General features: G+C 43.6%; 1 protein-coding gene across 6 annotated transcripts in view; it reads right to left on the reverse strand.

Moving 5' to 3' along the window:
- Positions 1–15,007, reverse strand: part of SLC4A11 (solute carrier family 4 member 11) — a 144,419-nt gene that overhangs the window by 41,591 nt on the left and 87,821 nt on the right. For all 6 annotated transcript variants that reach the window (XM_083833302.1, XM_083833303.1, XM_083833300.1 and 3 more), the window contains 3 exons: positions 14,590–14,671; positions 5,868–5,991; positions 2,696–2,902 (listed from right to left, as the gene is read on the reverse strand). In XM_083833302.1, coding sequence (XP_083689428.1) covers positions 2,696–2,902; positions 5,868–5,991; positions 14,590–14,671 — 413 coding nt within the window. The remainder of the gene's footprint in view (positions 1–2,695; positions 2,903–5,867; positions 5,992–14,589; positions 14,672–15,007) is intronic.

Genomic DNA, 15,007 nt, shown 5'->3' on the forward strand with positions numbered 1-15,007 from the left:
GTTGCGTGCTGTGGTGGAGCGGAGACTCCCCAGCCGCCCAGCGCTGTTTTGCTTGTGCCTGCTTACTTAATTAATAAAATATTTCTGATAGACCAAGAAATTTGTATGGTCTCACTTATAACACCCCATAACGCTCATTGAAGCAAATTTGAGAAAAGGGGAGGTAATGGGTTACGTTCGAGACTCCTCATCCCTTTGTGCATTTTGTTTTTTGCCAGTGAGCAAGTCTAGCTTGGGGTTGTGCCATCAAGATCAGTAGTGTTTCTGTAGGGACCACTGATATCAAATCTGTGGCTAAATATGGGGAAAGCTGTTTCTCCTGCATGGCTAATCCTCCCTCTTACCTTCTTCTTTGCTCTAACTTCATACTCAGCTTGGGTTACATTGAGGAGAGACACGGTCAAGTTTACTGATCTCTCAAGTTAAAGCCATTTTTGGGTAGTACTTTTGTCCACTGTGCATCATCATCATGTTGCTCTACTCCAAACAGGTTTCAATCTGGCTTTTGCTTCCTGCCATCTTCTGACTTTGCACCACCCAAGGTTTTAAAATAAAATCTTGGGAAGGACAATGCTGGCGCTCCATTCTCACCCCTTTTTGTGCTTCCCCACACCTTCAGGAGCCAGCAGTCTCTTGGCCTGCCATCCCCTGCTTCTTTCCCCTTCAGTAGGGGATGTTTGGCTGGTTCTTCTTTCTACTCCCATTTGTGGTGGTACTTCTCTTGGCCCTGCTATATTTTTGATTTGACGTACTGATACCAGGTAGCCTTACTCAGAAGGCCTTTCTTTCCCAGAGCTATTCAAATTAAGTTCATGTGTCAGAGACCATCCTCCATCCTGCCACTGCTGAGCAGGCACAGCCCAGGCCTTTTGGAAAACAAACCCCTCCATCACACACACTAGTATGAAACGGACATGGTCACAGCTAGAAAACATCAAAACCATTAGGGCCTCCTCCATGAACAAAATCACAATTAGATGCCTCAGTAAACAAAAGAATTTCAGGCTGACTTGATTATAGCTGTGAGGATGCTGTTTTGTCTAAACAATCCTGAGATGAGGCAAAGCAAACCGACTGTGCTGTGGGCACAGCATGGTACACAATTGCCATGCCCCCTTCAGTATTTTAGCACAGATAGAAAAGAGCAATTGCTAAAATCCCACTCACACAGCATTTGAGGTCCATTTTTCTCCTGTCACTGCCGGATCAAGGGAAAAAGGAAGGTGGGAGGCAGATACAACCAAGAGATTTGACCCTCCTGCAGGCTTGCTTGTAATAATACAGCAGCTTCAGATTAGGGTATTTATTTCACTCAGGGGTGGCTCACAGGTTGAAATTACACCTCTGGTCTCATAGCAGTTTCTCCTCATATTAAATGGTTTCATTCCAGAGGATCCAGAGGACTGTCACACAGGGCAGGCAGAGGAGAAGGGCTTCTGGAGATGGCTTTCATCAGAACTGACGAATGCAGGCTACGACCTTAAATCAACCCTTCTTCTCCAGGCAAAGTTTTGCTTGCCAGGAACATGGAAAGAAGTCTCCAGCCCAGCTCCTAAAAATCAATCCTGGCAAGTCCCACTTTGGGCAAGGCATGGGCAGCTTCTTTCAAGAGACATAAAGCAGATTTACTACTGCACAGCCTGCATCCCTTGAGAGCTGAAGGATAAAACACCTTCAAACCCCACGATTTACCAAATCCAGACCAAGAACAACCAATGTCAAGATGAAGCACTGAAAACATGAATTGTGACTATGTACTGCATTGGCTCAGAGCTGTTAAAGCTCTGGCTGGCCAAGGCTGCTGTCCCTGCAATGCAGGTAGAAACCACCACGTAAGAGCAGGTATGGGGTCTACCAAAGTTCAAAGCACTACCTATAAACAAGGGGAGAATGCTGGAAAAACATGAGCATTACTTGTTTCCAGACGTGCAGATCAAAACTCCTTAAGTCTACTTCAGTAAGAAAAAAATTGGTGAATTTGCCAGCTTCTGCACTATAGACAACCCAAAGGTTGTCCTTTAAGGTTATCTGCAATTCAGGGGCAGGAGCAGATGACTAGGGATGGTACAAACAGTTTGTTTTTCAGGTATGCTGCTTGGTTAAAGAATGAATTTCTGAACGGAAAGGCAAAGCAGTGACCAATACACAGGAAATTCCAGAAAAGAAAGCGGAGTTACAGCATTTCCCTCAAACTTGAGTACAAAGCAAGTAACATTTTTACACAGCTACAGATCAAACAGGGAGAAGTCAGGCCAAATACTGACAGGCAACCTTTAAGCGAAGTTACTGAGCAGGGACAGCCAAGAAGTCTCTCAGCTGTAGGAAAGACAAGCAGCAGCTTCTTTCAGAGACTTCTCCTGATTGTAAGGATTAAGTACCTTGGACTGACACAGTGATCCATTAGTCCCACACTCAACTATGCATCTGGATTCAAAGTCCTGCAACCAGTTCAACCCCCCTACTGTTCTGTGTCCCTTCAGCACCTGCACCTTTGAAGTGTTTTCTTTAGATTTACAGCAGGAGCTGAGGAAAGTGGACATACATATGGGAGCTGTTTGTAGAAACCTCAGTTCTGAGTGCTAGCTAGACAAGCCTAATGGATGTAAGCACCACAAGCTCTTCAAATCCTTACCCCAAAACCTTTGCATTTACTCATTTGGACACCAAACTGTTGGGAGAGGTTGGCCAGCCTTACCTTGAGGGGCTTAGGACCGTGTGACTTGTGCCCATCATTCATTGCCGAGGGTCTCTGATTCACCACCGTCAACAAGTGGCGCTGGTGGACTAAGGCTTCCTTGAACTCCTCTTCGGTTTTGGTTTCTAGGAGTTTCTGGCGAAAGGTTATGTCTGAAAACATCGTGGCAAAGGTCCGGCCCACTTCCGTGGCTGTTTTGGTGCTTTTCTGAATGGAGAAAAAGAGAAAGACGAAAAACTTAAACTATTTCCTTTCACCGCCAGAATATAAAATGAAAGATTTGCCCCATTAGGCATCATCTTCCAGCACCCCAGGACTTGAGCCAAGTCTGAATCAAGCTGAGCATGCATTTTATCCCGTAGTCCCTCTTCAGGGCTGCTAAAACTAAATAAGTCAGTCTTTGCTAGCCCTGCAAAATCTCAACACTACTGCTACTGAAAAGACACTGTAGTAAAGGCTCCTGCAGTACAGATATCTTTTCTGAGAGATCAATTGTGCATATCTGCTTCAGCTTCCTGTTTTCTGGGCATTAAAATAAAAATCAATCCTGTTGGCTTCTCTGGGGCAGTTCTGGCAGCACAAGTAGAGATTTAGAGCTCTCAGCTAAAGCAACTACTGGCACGGAAAAAAGCAGAGGGGGAAAATAAGCAGCGAGCGCACACAAGCAGCACTGGCCATCTTCACCAAATACCTGGAAGGGACAGAAGACCCACAGCCATGGAAAAAGAACAGGTGCCTATTCAATCTAACGTTTCTGTGAGCCACAGCCAGTTTTTCAGGGTCCACCTTCAATAGTACCCAAAGCCTGCCCTCCTGTTGCTCTGAGCACCTCGGAAATTAGGTACAAATGGGACAAATAAAGGAGACTGAGCTCTTCAAATCTACACAAACCTACCAAACCCAGACCTGCTCATCTGCTTGCATACATGGGTCAAGGCAGGAAAGATGCTTACCAAGGCAGTTTTCAAGTTTTACAGAATCAGAGCTCTTTAAAAGGCCCCTTTTGATGAAATGTTTTAACTCCCCTTCTCTTAGCTATACTCAACAGCCATCATATAGCCACTGCTACAGATACCCAAACACCACCCTTTTTTGGGCAGCCTCCAAACTCCTTGCATTACTGTACAAGGTAGTAGTGAGCATATGTGACTGATCTAAGTTCTTATGATTCATAACAAAGCAGATGAACAATTTCTTCATGAACGCAGCTGAGTAATTCAGTGCTGCTTAACACAGAGGCATGGACACGCAGGTAGCACTGTTATCACTAACACTCTGCTTGCTCTGTTACTCATTGTCCTGCCTCCCCCTTTCCTCCATTCTCTTCCATCCATCGCAGGAAGTTCCCTTCAGACGCGCTTGCTAGGACATGCTCATTTTAAGTTTCTAGAGAAGAGTCTGGATTTAAGAGAAGATAGTCTGCTCTGGGGTTTGCTTTAGAGTTTGTAATCTTGGTCCATTCAGACCAAGCCAGCCTAGATTTGCCATTGCAGGCAAGGCTTCTCCTTACCTAAGAGCAGTCTCCTTGGGCTTGGTGTTAGAGTGGGTTACTTCAGGCTACCCAACACTGCTCTTATTTTCCTCTCTCTAACCTGTCTTTCCCAGAGACAGAGGAACAGTTTGGAGAGACAGATTTGCAAGAGTACTCTAGTTTTTCCATTTTCCATGTTAGAGAAGGATAAGGAACTAGATTCCTCAGTGCAACAGATGCCTACTTTCTGGACTTTTTTTCCCTCCCCCCAACCAAGACTCATTTAATCTGTTAATGTCAGCAGGTTAATTATTTTAACTGCTGTACCAGAAATGCGTACTTAGAGCTGGCTAGATAAACTCATTTAAAATAAAGCATATTGGCAACTCCAGCTCTGCTTGGCCTCCACTCCCTTTCCTTAATTTGATGCTGTCCATTGGAATTGCAAGCTTTCAGGATACAAGCGGATGCAGAGCTGTTTGTTGGGCGCTTTGCACGTAGCTGGCTGGAGATAAGTGAGCTGCCACACAATGAGAGATCAATGCAATTGTGAGCAGGTTCAGTTGTTTGCCTGCTGCTTCTCACAGGGAACATCAATTTGTTTTCAGCCTGCTGGGTTTGAGATCTATGCCAAAAGTGTTGAACTGCTCAGCTGGGAAAAATCTGACAGAAATAAGGAAACACCAGTATTTCCATTTAAACAACAGTGATGGTGGAAGGGGGAGGAGACAGACCAGCCTAGAAGGTCCCAGGGTCACACAGATAGCAATGAAGGGCAGGAAATTTAATCTGGATCTGTCTTGCTCCAGACAAGGTCCCCTACCTCTCCAAGACCTCCCAGGAGCACAGACCTAGTAACCCCAAGGTGTTAAGAGCCAACTTAAGTGTGAAAAGGTCTTTCACTTGAACCTTTCAACCATTAGTTAGCAGGACACAGCAAGTTGATTAAGCCACTGCTTTCTAGGAAGGGAAGATGTTGATCCCTAATTGGCCTTGATGCCTCTCCTGATATTGCAATGAATGAGCATGTTACAAGGTCATTTGTTGGCCTTGTCTACACTGGAGAAACAGCAAGTACACCCAAGCATGCTGTAACCTTACTGTTTCAAGTTCCAAAAGCTATAAGAACACTTTGGCACAGTCTGACTTCACACGGCACTCCAGGCTCTGAATAGTCTCACCTATACTGCAGGAGAACTCACGGACTGATGTAACTGAGATGTAGTTCCATCTACCACTGCTGCAGCCACATCTGCAGCATAACTCTGTCCCATCAAGAGTTTGCTGGGAAGCAGCCCAGACATGAGCCCTTCACAAGCATGGTTTTACCTAGGAATGGCCTCTCCCTCCAAAACCAGGTAGCTAAACTGGTAAAGCTGAACCTGTGGAGCATTGCACACATCATGGCTGTACCTCTAGCAAAAATTAAGTGTATGGGGACTGCAGACACTTGACCTGCAGCGTTCTCCCATGTCAGGCGAGAGGCCATTCCCAGAATAAGTTGAGGACACAGAATTGTAATCTACCCTTCACACAGTTAGAATAAGCCATCTTGACAAGGGCTGGGAAAAATCTCAGGCCTTTTCATGTCCCATTATGTCTCAAAATGAATGTGTTGTCATTAACTCTAGGAGGAGACCAAGAAAAGTATCTCTGGAGAATCCCCTGAAGTAACAAAGGAAACAAGAGAGCAGCACTCACCATTTTAGGAGGAGCCAGGACTAATATCACAAATCTCACTTCACAGGAGTTTTCACCCCAGTTCTGAGGCCTCTCGAGGCGGCTGATGCAAACATGACGTCGCTGAAGGGACTTTATAGTGCAACTGTGGAGAAAGATGGCATGGTTATACACGGCACTACGAAACATGCTGTGCAAGTCTGAAACATGCTGTGCTCTCTTGGTGTGAGAGTTTATAAAACACATTTTGGTTCTAAAAACAAAGTGCTGCTGGTTATGAAAGGTTCATTTCTGAAGTCTTTAACAGTGACTTTAAGCTACACTCAGCCCGATTCTGCTAGTTTTATAGATTTTATACACATTTTCTTAAAAGGAAATCACTTTCAAAATTACAAGGCTTATTCTCCCTTTCTTCCCCCCCATCTGCTTTTTAGCTTTTTAAAACCAATACAAATCAAAAGATAGCAACATACTTTGTATTTGCAGAAGCTCCTGCAAAACAGACCTCTTAAAAATAACACCTACATTAAGGGAAAGCAGTTTACACTTCACTTCATCTGATCTTCTAAAACGCTTTTGGAAACATTAAGGCAAGATGCCAAACCAACATATTTCCACTTCTTTTGCCTTGGGCAGGTCTGTTTGAATGGATTTCCTAATTTGCTCAGCTGTTGTTTTCCCCTTGCTGGTACAGGTGTGTTACAGAAACCAAGCTGATCTCCATGCTCGGGATCTGCAGAGGCTGTAGCAGGCAGGATTACCGCTTGGGGCCAGCCCCACTGACTGTTTGACCACTACAGCCTAGACTAGCAACAAGTTGTTTGAAATAAACACAGAGCATCTTTGGAGGCCAGGAAAGACCAGGTCCATCTCCACACTGAGATATTTAAACAGAGCTATGAGCTAGGTTATCAATTTTCCTGCTGGGAAATTCTGAAAAAGCAACAAACTGGCACGGAATAGTTGCAGTAGGTTATCACCAGCCTTGACTGCAGCTCTCCTGTTTCTAATAGTCTCCTAGAAAGCACAGGGAGACACACGGTTTTTGCATAGCAACACTGAAAGAGTCTGCTTTCCCAATTCAAAGTGTTTTTTTTTTTTCTGGTTCAAAGTCATTTAGACTGCTTGCTGCCTTTTATTCATCCAGCAATCACCTATCACAGTCCTCAGATCATCTCTTCCATCATTCTAACCCATCTTTCTTTTGAAGATCTATTCTCACACTCACATAACCTGAAGGTCACTTCCAGTAATGGCTGCCGAAGATCCTTGGCTGGAGACATACTAGCTAGGAGCACGACATTTTTCATGAAGTTCCCAGAAACTTGCATACCAAGTCACCCCACCAAATATTTTCTTAGTGAGTTTGCTTCCAATCTGTCATCAGGAAGTCAAGCTACTTACACAAATTAGTCTGACAAAGGCACTTGTCTGAGAGCAACCAAACAGCTTCACTGTAATGAAGTGAAGCTGTAAAATAGGTTATGAGTAACAAGACAGCATTTCATATTTCCTACCTCCCCTCCACCATGGGGTCTCAGCTTCCTTCTGCTCAGGTCATTTGAATTAGCATTGGAAGAGAGAAAAACCAAGGCAGGTCCTAAGGTTAGGAATAAGTCTTCTCTAAAGTAATTGAAATAGAGTGCAAGCTTTGCCTGAGGTTCATACCTCAGCTGTCAAGCTCACTAAAAGTTTGCTTTGAAAATGAAGGATTTCTGGTCATTCTGAACATAATTCTACTCTGGAGATGGCCAGAAAGAGATATTAGATACCTGTTGCTCACAGTGCTGTACCAACACTTTCCAGACATCATTCCTTTCCTACCGTGTCTATCAGCCAGTTCCTGACATAGCAAAAAGCGATTGAAGCACAAAGCATGGCCTTATTACAGGTCAAGCAATGATCACACCAGCACGTGCCCCAGTGCCAGAGGTGGGGCAGGATACCAAAGCATTCATGTGAATATAACTCGTACCTACGCACCACGTACAAACTCATCAGCCACCTCTCAGCAGTACCTGCTTGCCTGATCCCACCATGTTGGAGTGAATCCAAGAACCTCAAGGAAAACCCAAATAATTTCAGCTCCTACCTGAGGCAGGAAAGCCAAGGTGCAGGAGCCCTGCTCCCCTAATATAGCAAGTTACTTGAAGAAAAAATTATGTAGGGATATAATTAAGCAAGCTACCTCTTCTTCAGGTTAAATGCTGCAGCCAGCTTTCTTCCTGAAGTGACAGGGACATGCTTGAGCTCCGGTAACTTGTCTCTAAGGCTGTGTTGTTTTTGAGATGACAGTCCTACTAACAGTGACAGTCCACAAGACTACAATATCATGAGAGCTTCTTCAGCACGGAGAGATAAACTGAACTCTACAAAGGCAGCTCACTTTCACATACAAGCCACAAAGCCTGCTGATCCTCTCTAGAGGTGTCCTGAGTTTTTTTTTGTTTTGTTTTGTTTTTTTAAACAGCCACCCCAAAGCTTTGCATTTCTCTAAGTCAGGAGTCTGATGTTTTCTTACCTTGAAGGACTGGGAAAGCATGCACTAAGAGGAACTTACAGTGCTTAGGCCGTACTAAAGATTTAACAACACTGAACATGTTCACAAGACACTGACAAACCTGTTGTCATCATTACACGTCTTTATCTAGAACAGTTTTAGATACAGATTTGGAATTTGAGGCTTTCACACCTGAGACAGTTTCTTTCAGCTCTTCTGTAAAGAGGTCAACTGACACTGATGCACTGACACATGCAGCTAAATCCCAAAACCACTTACACCTGTAAAACTGGGGGTAGACCACTAAACTTACGGTCAACTATTGGACAGGTATTATAGCCTGTGTCCATATCAGGCTGAGTTGGTTTAGTGAGGGTAAAACTGATCAAAACCAGATTTAAACAGGTGCCACAGAGGCGGTCTGATGTGCCCGAGCACTGCTACATGGAGTGGAGGAACAGTGACTGTCCACTGAGTGCAGCCTCATCCACACCAAGCTTGGTTTTACTGCTATATCCATTTATTTGGACAAAAACCTGTTCTCAGTACTTTCAATGCAAGGCCAAGTCCCTTCTGCCCATGTGTCCGTCAGCAACTCACAATCTCAGATGTTACTTAACTGACCTATGTCCAGCTATTTCCTGGTCTAGCACTTACTGCTCCATTTTGTTTTAATTCCAGAAGCTAGATACAAATATAAGAAACTCATACTGAAGCCCTTACTTTACAAATATTTGCACAAGTCTAGTAAACAACAACAAAAAATCTGTTTGGTTCACACAGAGAAACCCAAAGCCACGCAGATATATAGGTAAAACTGCACAGTTCTGACCAAAAGAGGCACTTTCAAAACAAAACAACTTCAAGCAGCACTTAAACTCCCACTTGAAAATATCCGAAGGGTAAATAGCCAAAACCCCTCCAGAAACCTGAGGGCTAGCAAGACATTTTCAGCTGACTAAACTCAGTCTGGTTTGGCCAAAGGCTCCAAGTTCCCTTTTGGTCTGGGTTGAGCTAAATTTGATTCTTGTCTGGTTTGGGCAGCAAGCTGAAAAATTTATTTTCACCCAGTATTACTCACATAAGGAAATACTGGGTTATGATTTAACAAGATGCCAGGTTGCGTTCTCAGCAATTTTATCATTATTCTCCAATAGTGGACCTCATAAAAAAGGCTGTTTGAATTATATAGCACACATTCCTGCTTCACTGTCCTCCTCCTTCCAGGCTGCTTATCCTGCAAGCATCCAGCATGGCACTTGGATGCTGAGACCTGGCAACACTCCCCCAAAATCACCGGTACCCCAAGTCACACGTGCTGCTGGTCTGCCCCGCATCCAAGATGTTATTGGATCAATAACACATTTCTCATACAAATCCTAAAAAGGGTCAAACTGCACAGACCAAGAAAAACAGAAGCCACCTTGAAGCAGGGCAGGAAAGGAAGTCAATTCAGAAACAAATTATCCCCTGCAGTAAGAAAAAATGCCCAGTAGAGGTAATCAGCTAGCCAGCCTTTTCCTGTCCCAGTACAGAACAACAATGACACTGCTTGTTCGCATCCACTGCAAATAAATCTTCCGTGAACCAGCTCCAGGCACACGCTTTCAGAAACCAGAATTTACAAGCGAGGAATGAAGCTGCGACCAGCAGGCCAGATCACCAGCAGTTTGGCACAGGGTTTTTTCCAGCAGTACAGAGAAAAATTGCTCCAGGATGAGTATCGTCTTGGAGCAGTAAACGCACTTGGAGCTCTAGGAAGACAAATCCTCTCTAGGGGAGTTAGGGAGAAAGTATTTCCTATGGGCCAGTGCACAAGGGGACAGCCCTGCACACATTGTGGGCACTGGAGTGACTCACCCTCCTTGCCAACAGCTCTCTTTTGGGACTCAAACTTCCAGTGAAGGATTTGGATTTTAAACTCCCTCCCGTAACACAGCATCTGCAAGAGCTTTGACTGACATTACCTGGGACAGTCCACCGAGGGTGTCTTTACGTACTTAAAGTTCTTTGAACCCAAATAACACTTGAAAGATGACTGCTGCAAAGTGTGGAGAATAGGCTTGTTTTGCAAACTTCAAGTCTTGGAATCGTTCCTTTAATGTTTTTTGTCGTTTTGTTTTGAAGAGTTGAACCATTCAATTCCCCACAGCATCCTATTTAGACATTTGAAAGAAGGGCACTGTTCTGAAGGATACACAGTAACTAAGAATTCTTTGAAATCTAAGTATTCTTTGAAGCCTTTTCAACACCTTAACCAGCAGCAGCGTGGCTCTTCTGTAGACCTACATGCCCCTGGGACTAGGCAAATTTTTAAATGCGCAATAGGCTTTCCTTTTGTTCAGAGATGCCTAAGTAACACGGATTCACACAACCAATGGTTTTACACTAGAAACACAAAGTTAATATTCTTAAATGCTACTAATATTCCTAAATGCTACTCTTTTTGGATATCAAGCCAGACCGCTGCTTAGAGTCACCTCACACCACTAACTTTTGAAAGGCTACTGGCATTTTGGAACTACCCTCCTCCACATGAATTTTTGCAATGACATACTATGAAAATAAGCAGTTTTACAGCAACATGGATGACACAAGCCTCTGAACCACCCTCTTTACCTGCAAAGGTTTTTTCCTCTGCTTTACCTGTTAGAACAGCTTTCGCAAATGAGTTGAATGCACTGAAAGTAAATCCTTCACCAATTTCTGTGCCTTATCAATCCAACCAAAGGAAACAGCTCTTCAATTACTGAATGCAGACTACGAAGCAGCTTGCTTCCGTGTTCTTTTAAGTGCTCAACTCTGGAAAACAAATCATACCCATCTCCTGGCAAGGAGAGCATAGCCTGGAGGTGGTACTGCCTGAGGACTTCCACTCAGCGCAGGCAACATTTGTTCAATAACCCACACAGCTGGTGTTTCTCCTAGAGGACATCAAGTAAAGAAATATACCAGCAGTCAACTGACAGTAACTTTAGCACCCTTAGAATTAGGGATTCTTCACCACATCCCAGGAACAAGAAAGTCTGGCATTTGCATCCCCATTTGTCACATGGTGAAAGAACCAATTGGATTTGATAGGACTTAGCTGTGATGAAAACCATTCCTCCTCATGCTCTCCACTGGACAAGGGGGACTATCCTTGGGCTTTTTGAGCCACAGAGCTGGGCAAGACCAAAACCAATAACTCTTATATCGGCTTCTTCCCCAGCTTTCTGAATCCAGATACCCGAAGTACTCAATTTACCCCCTCCAGGCTCTGGATCATGGTGGATCTCGGGGAACCTTGGGGAACTCAGAGCACCTTCCCAGCAGTACATGTACCTGCTGCAATCATTACATGCTGGAGGGGTACCGCAGTATATCTATAAACTAAAATCTGAGCTTCCTCACACTAAATGACCAATTAAACCTGCGGATGACAGTTCAGCACTCCTGGCACTCCCTACTCTCAAACAAGTCTTGGCTACCCCTTGTCCCAAGCTCTCTAACGAATCAGCTTCACACCAAAGAGACAAGAGGTGTCCATACCATTTTGTGTCTTGCTCTTCTGGCAAATGCTATGAACAGGGGAAAGAAAAAAGAAAGCTGTGCCCATGGTTTCTGAGCTATGTGATCGCACCCTTGACTGATGAAGCTAAGCTGTAACTCTGACGATCTGCTTTCTGGTTAGAAAAGCAATCCTCACACCTCTGCAGCTGAAGGGTAGCAAGTGCCCACTACTCACTTGGTAGTGGGACATCAGCACTGCACTGCTCTCCGCTAAGCAGCATTTTAATGAAGGAATCTCAAGGCTTTCTTATGCTTATGTACCCTCGTAATGGCTTCAGAAAAATCATTTTTGTCAGGAATTGGCAAAACCTAACCCTGAAGTCTATCGTGAGTCAGAAACCAGCTTTCCTGGACTTCAGCAGAACATAAAAATCTTGAGATCTTTTTCCCCAGGAAGCTTATTCTGTCCTGTGGATGTAGCCCAGATGCACATGGTATCTCTGACCTTGCTAGTGGTTCAACAGACCCGAAACTGTCAGAGTGCAAATTCCAGCAGAAGCAGAATATCTGCTTCACCTTAGGTTTTACCCTCTGCTCTTCTCACTGGGGTTGAGTGATAAACGGGCTCTTTCCAGCACAGAAGAGGGATGGAAACAAATTTGTGTGTCCTTCAGGAACACTCCTCCTCAGATAGGCTCTGTAAAAAACTCAGTAAAGACCCTACACACAAGTATGTTTTTCTTTCTAAGCTAATTTAGGCTTCAATATTTCTCCTCAAAATCAATGCAGAAGCAGAACCACCAAAGCCATCCCTGAGCTGCTATTCCTCATTAATATAATATGATACTTGAGCCTATCTCATTTGCTAGGGATAACAAGTTAGTTAAGGTGCACAGAAAACAGCAGCACTGATTTAGAATTTAACTAAGAATATAGATTAAGTGTAAGGAGAAAGAACAGTAAAGAGATATCTTAAAGGTTCTTCCCACTCATACAGGAAAAAATCATCAACAAATTCCTTCTACTTCAGAGTTTTGGAAGTTGTTTTGCAATCTTCAAGAAAAACGTAAGGTCTAAAAATATGGTTCTCAATCTGTTGCACAATAGCTGCAGCAGAAATACAGTGCAATAATTATATAATTATAGTTAATAACTCATCACTGCTTTCCCACCACTTTCTTCTCCCTCTTCAGAGTAACAAAAGGGAGGAAACAAAAGTTTTGCACAAGACACCTTTAGGCTGTAAGCTTATTCTTCAAATCATGTCTTGTCATGGAAGCTAGTATTACTCACATGGATGCATTCAAAGTTTTGGCTCACTTTCTGCAGAAAGGCTGAACTTACCCTTTTCAGCTTCACGTATATAACCACAGCATTTGTATCATGACCTCTAGAAGTGCTTTGTTATTAAGTCAGTGCTCTGTAAAGCCCTCTATAGAGCCACGTCATATACCATCGTGGAAGCTCCCACCCTCTGCACTTCCTAGAGTAGGACCCACATTCCCTTACTGCCCCTATCATACCCGTGGCATACAAAGGGGAAAAAACACTCAGAAGCCGTCCTGCTTGATTAGCACAGAAAGACCATTTTGCTGTAGGAACTCATTTTCTCATTCATACAAGCTGCTCTGTACATCCAGGCATAAGAGTAGAGGCTGACAGTAGCACTTAAACATTATTGCATGTCAGGTTCCTGTTCTATGAAAGAAGTGAAATAGATAGTTACCTTTTTACATAGAAAGCATACCCTTCTCTTTCATAAGAGATTAGAAAGTAGTTTAAAACAATCCATTTCCAAGGCAGAATAATCTTTTTTTTTTCCAGCCGTAATCAGAAAATAGGAAAAGCACAGCTACGAGAAGGAAAGCTATTATGACAGTTGTAGCAAACCAGTTGTGAATTTTGCTACAATATGTGCATTTACTCAGAGCCTTTAGGCACCTATCCAACATAGATTAATTCCCAGAGAAATTACTGGGATATTTCTTGACAACTTGACTTAGAGATTACATCTGCATACAGTGACAGAAAGAAGTCAAATTGCATTGTTTTGGTTGGTTCAGTGACTCAGGCTTTGGCTTTCTTCTGTGAAGGGACAGTTTGGCTCACCCAGCATGCTTGACTCTGGGACAGCGATTTCAAAACCCAGCAATCCAGTTTTAGTCAAGTGGAAGCTGGGGCGAAGCCACCATGCCTCATAAATCCCAGGTGACAGAGTCCTTACTGATCCAACATTTAACAGTGTTGACAGGCTCTGAATTAATTGCCAGACAACAATCACTGTCTGAATAGTGTGAATTTCTGACTTCAATTTCAGTTGCAAAGTCTGGACGTTTCCAAAGGGTCTAAGAAGTCTTTCGGTATAAGGTTTCAGGCTTTGCCAAAGTAGTCCATGATCAAGTTCACTTGTCCTTTTCAGGAGTTCCTGATTAACATTTTCAGTAATTAGCATTTCTTGGCTCAGATTTTTTCAGCATTCTTAGTTTGTTAACCCCAGTTTTAGACAGTATCCAGCAACTTAACGCCTTGTAGAGACTGTGGCACTCTCTACCCAGGCTGCTGCTTGCCCTTCTGCAGGGAGGAACAGCACAATGCTCAGAGAACCCACAGGCCAGGACAGATGGTCAAAGAAGGCATCACCACCCAAATTTACAAGGGTGTGTTCTGATCTGCTGTTCCTTCCAGCAGCAGAAAGGGCTGCAAGTTTCAAGAAGCTTGTGTATTCTTATAGTTTATAACCCAGGTACTTACATGATACAGAGCCAGGATTGCTGATACTGCACCCCTGTGACTGTTGCTGTGACCCCTTGAATTGTATCTGATAAGAGGTGAACTAGAAGAAAAATAGGAACATTACAGGTTTGTCTACGTTTGTTTTGCCACTGCAAATTACATTTCCTTTCAAATTGAAGCTAAATGCTAATACCAAGCATACTTATTTAACTACATACTGGATTGATGCAGGGGTTGGGGATGACAATAGGAGAAAGTGGAAGCATTTGACCCGATGCTTTTGAATTCTGTCCCTAAACTATTCAGTTTGAGAAGGCAGCTGTTTTCTCCCCCTAACAGCAGCCTACTGCAATATTAGGTCATTAGATTAGCATTATTCAACACACACAGGACTAGAAGAGACTTCATCTTCCAACTCCCCTGCCCTCTCTCCCCT

This window comes from Anser anser (genome assembly GCF_964211835.1).
Source record: "Anser anser genome assembly, chromosome: 4".
NCBI classification, from domain to species: Eukaryota; Metazoa; Chordata; class Aves; order Anseriformes; family Anatidae; genus Anser; species Anser anser.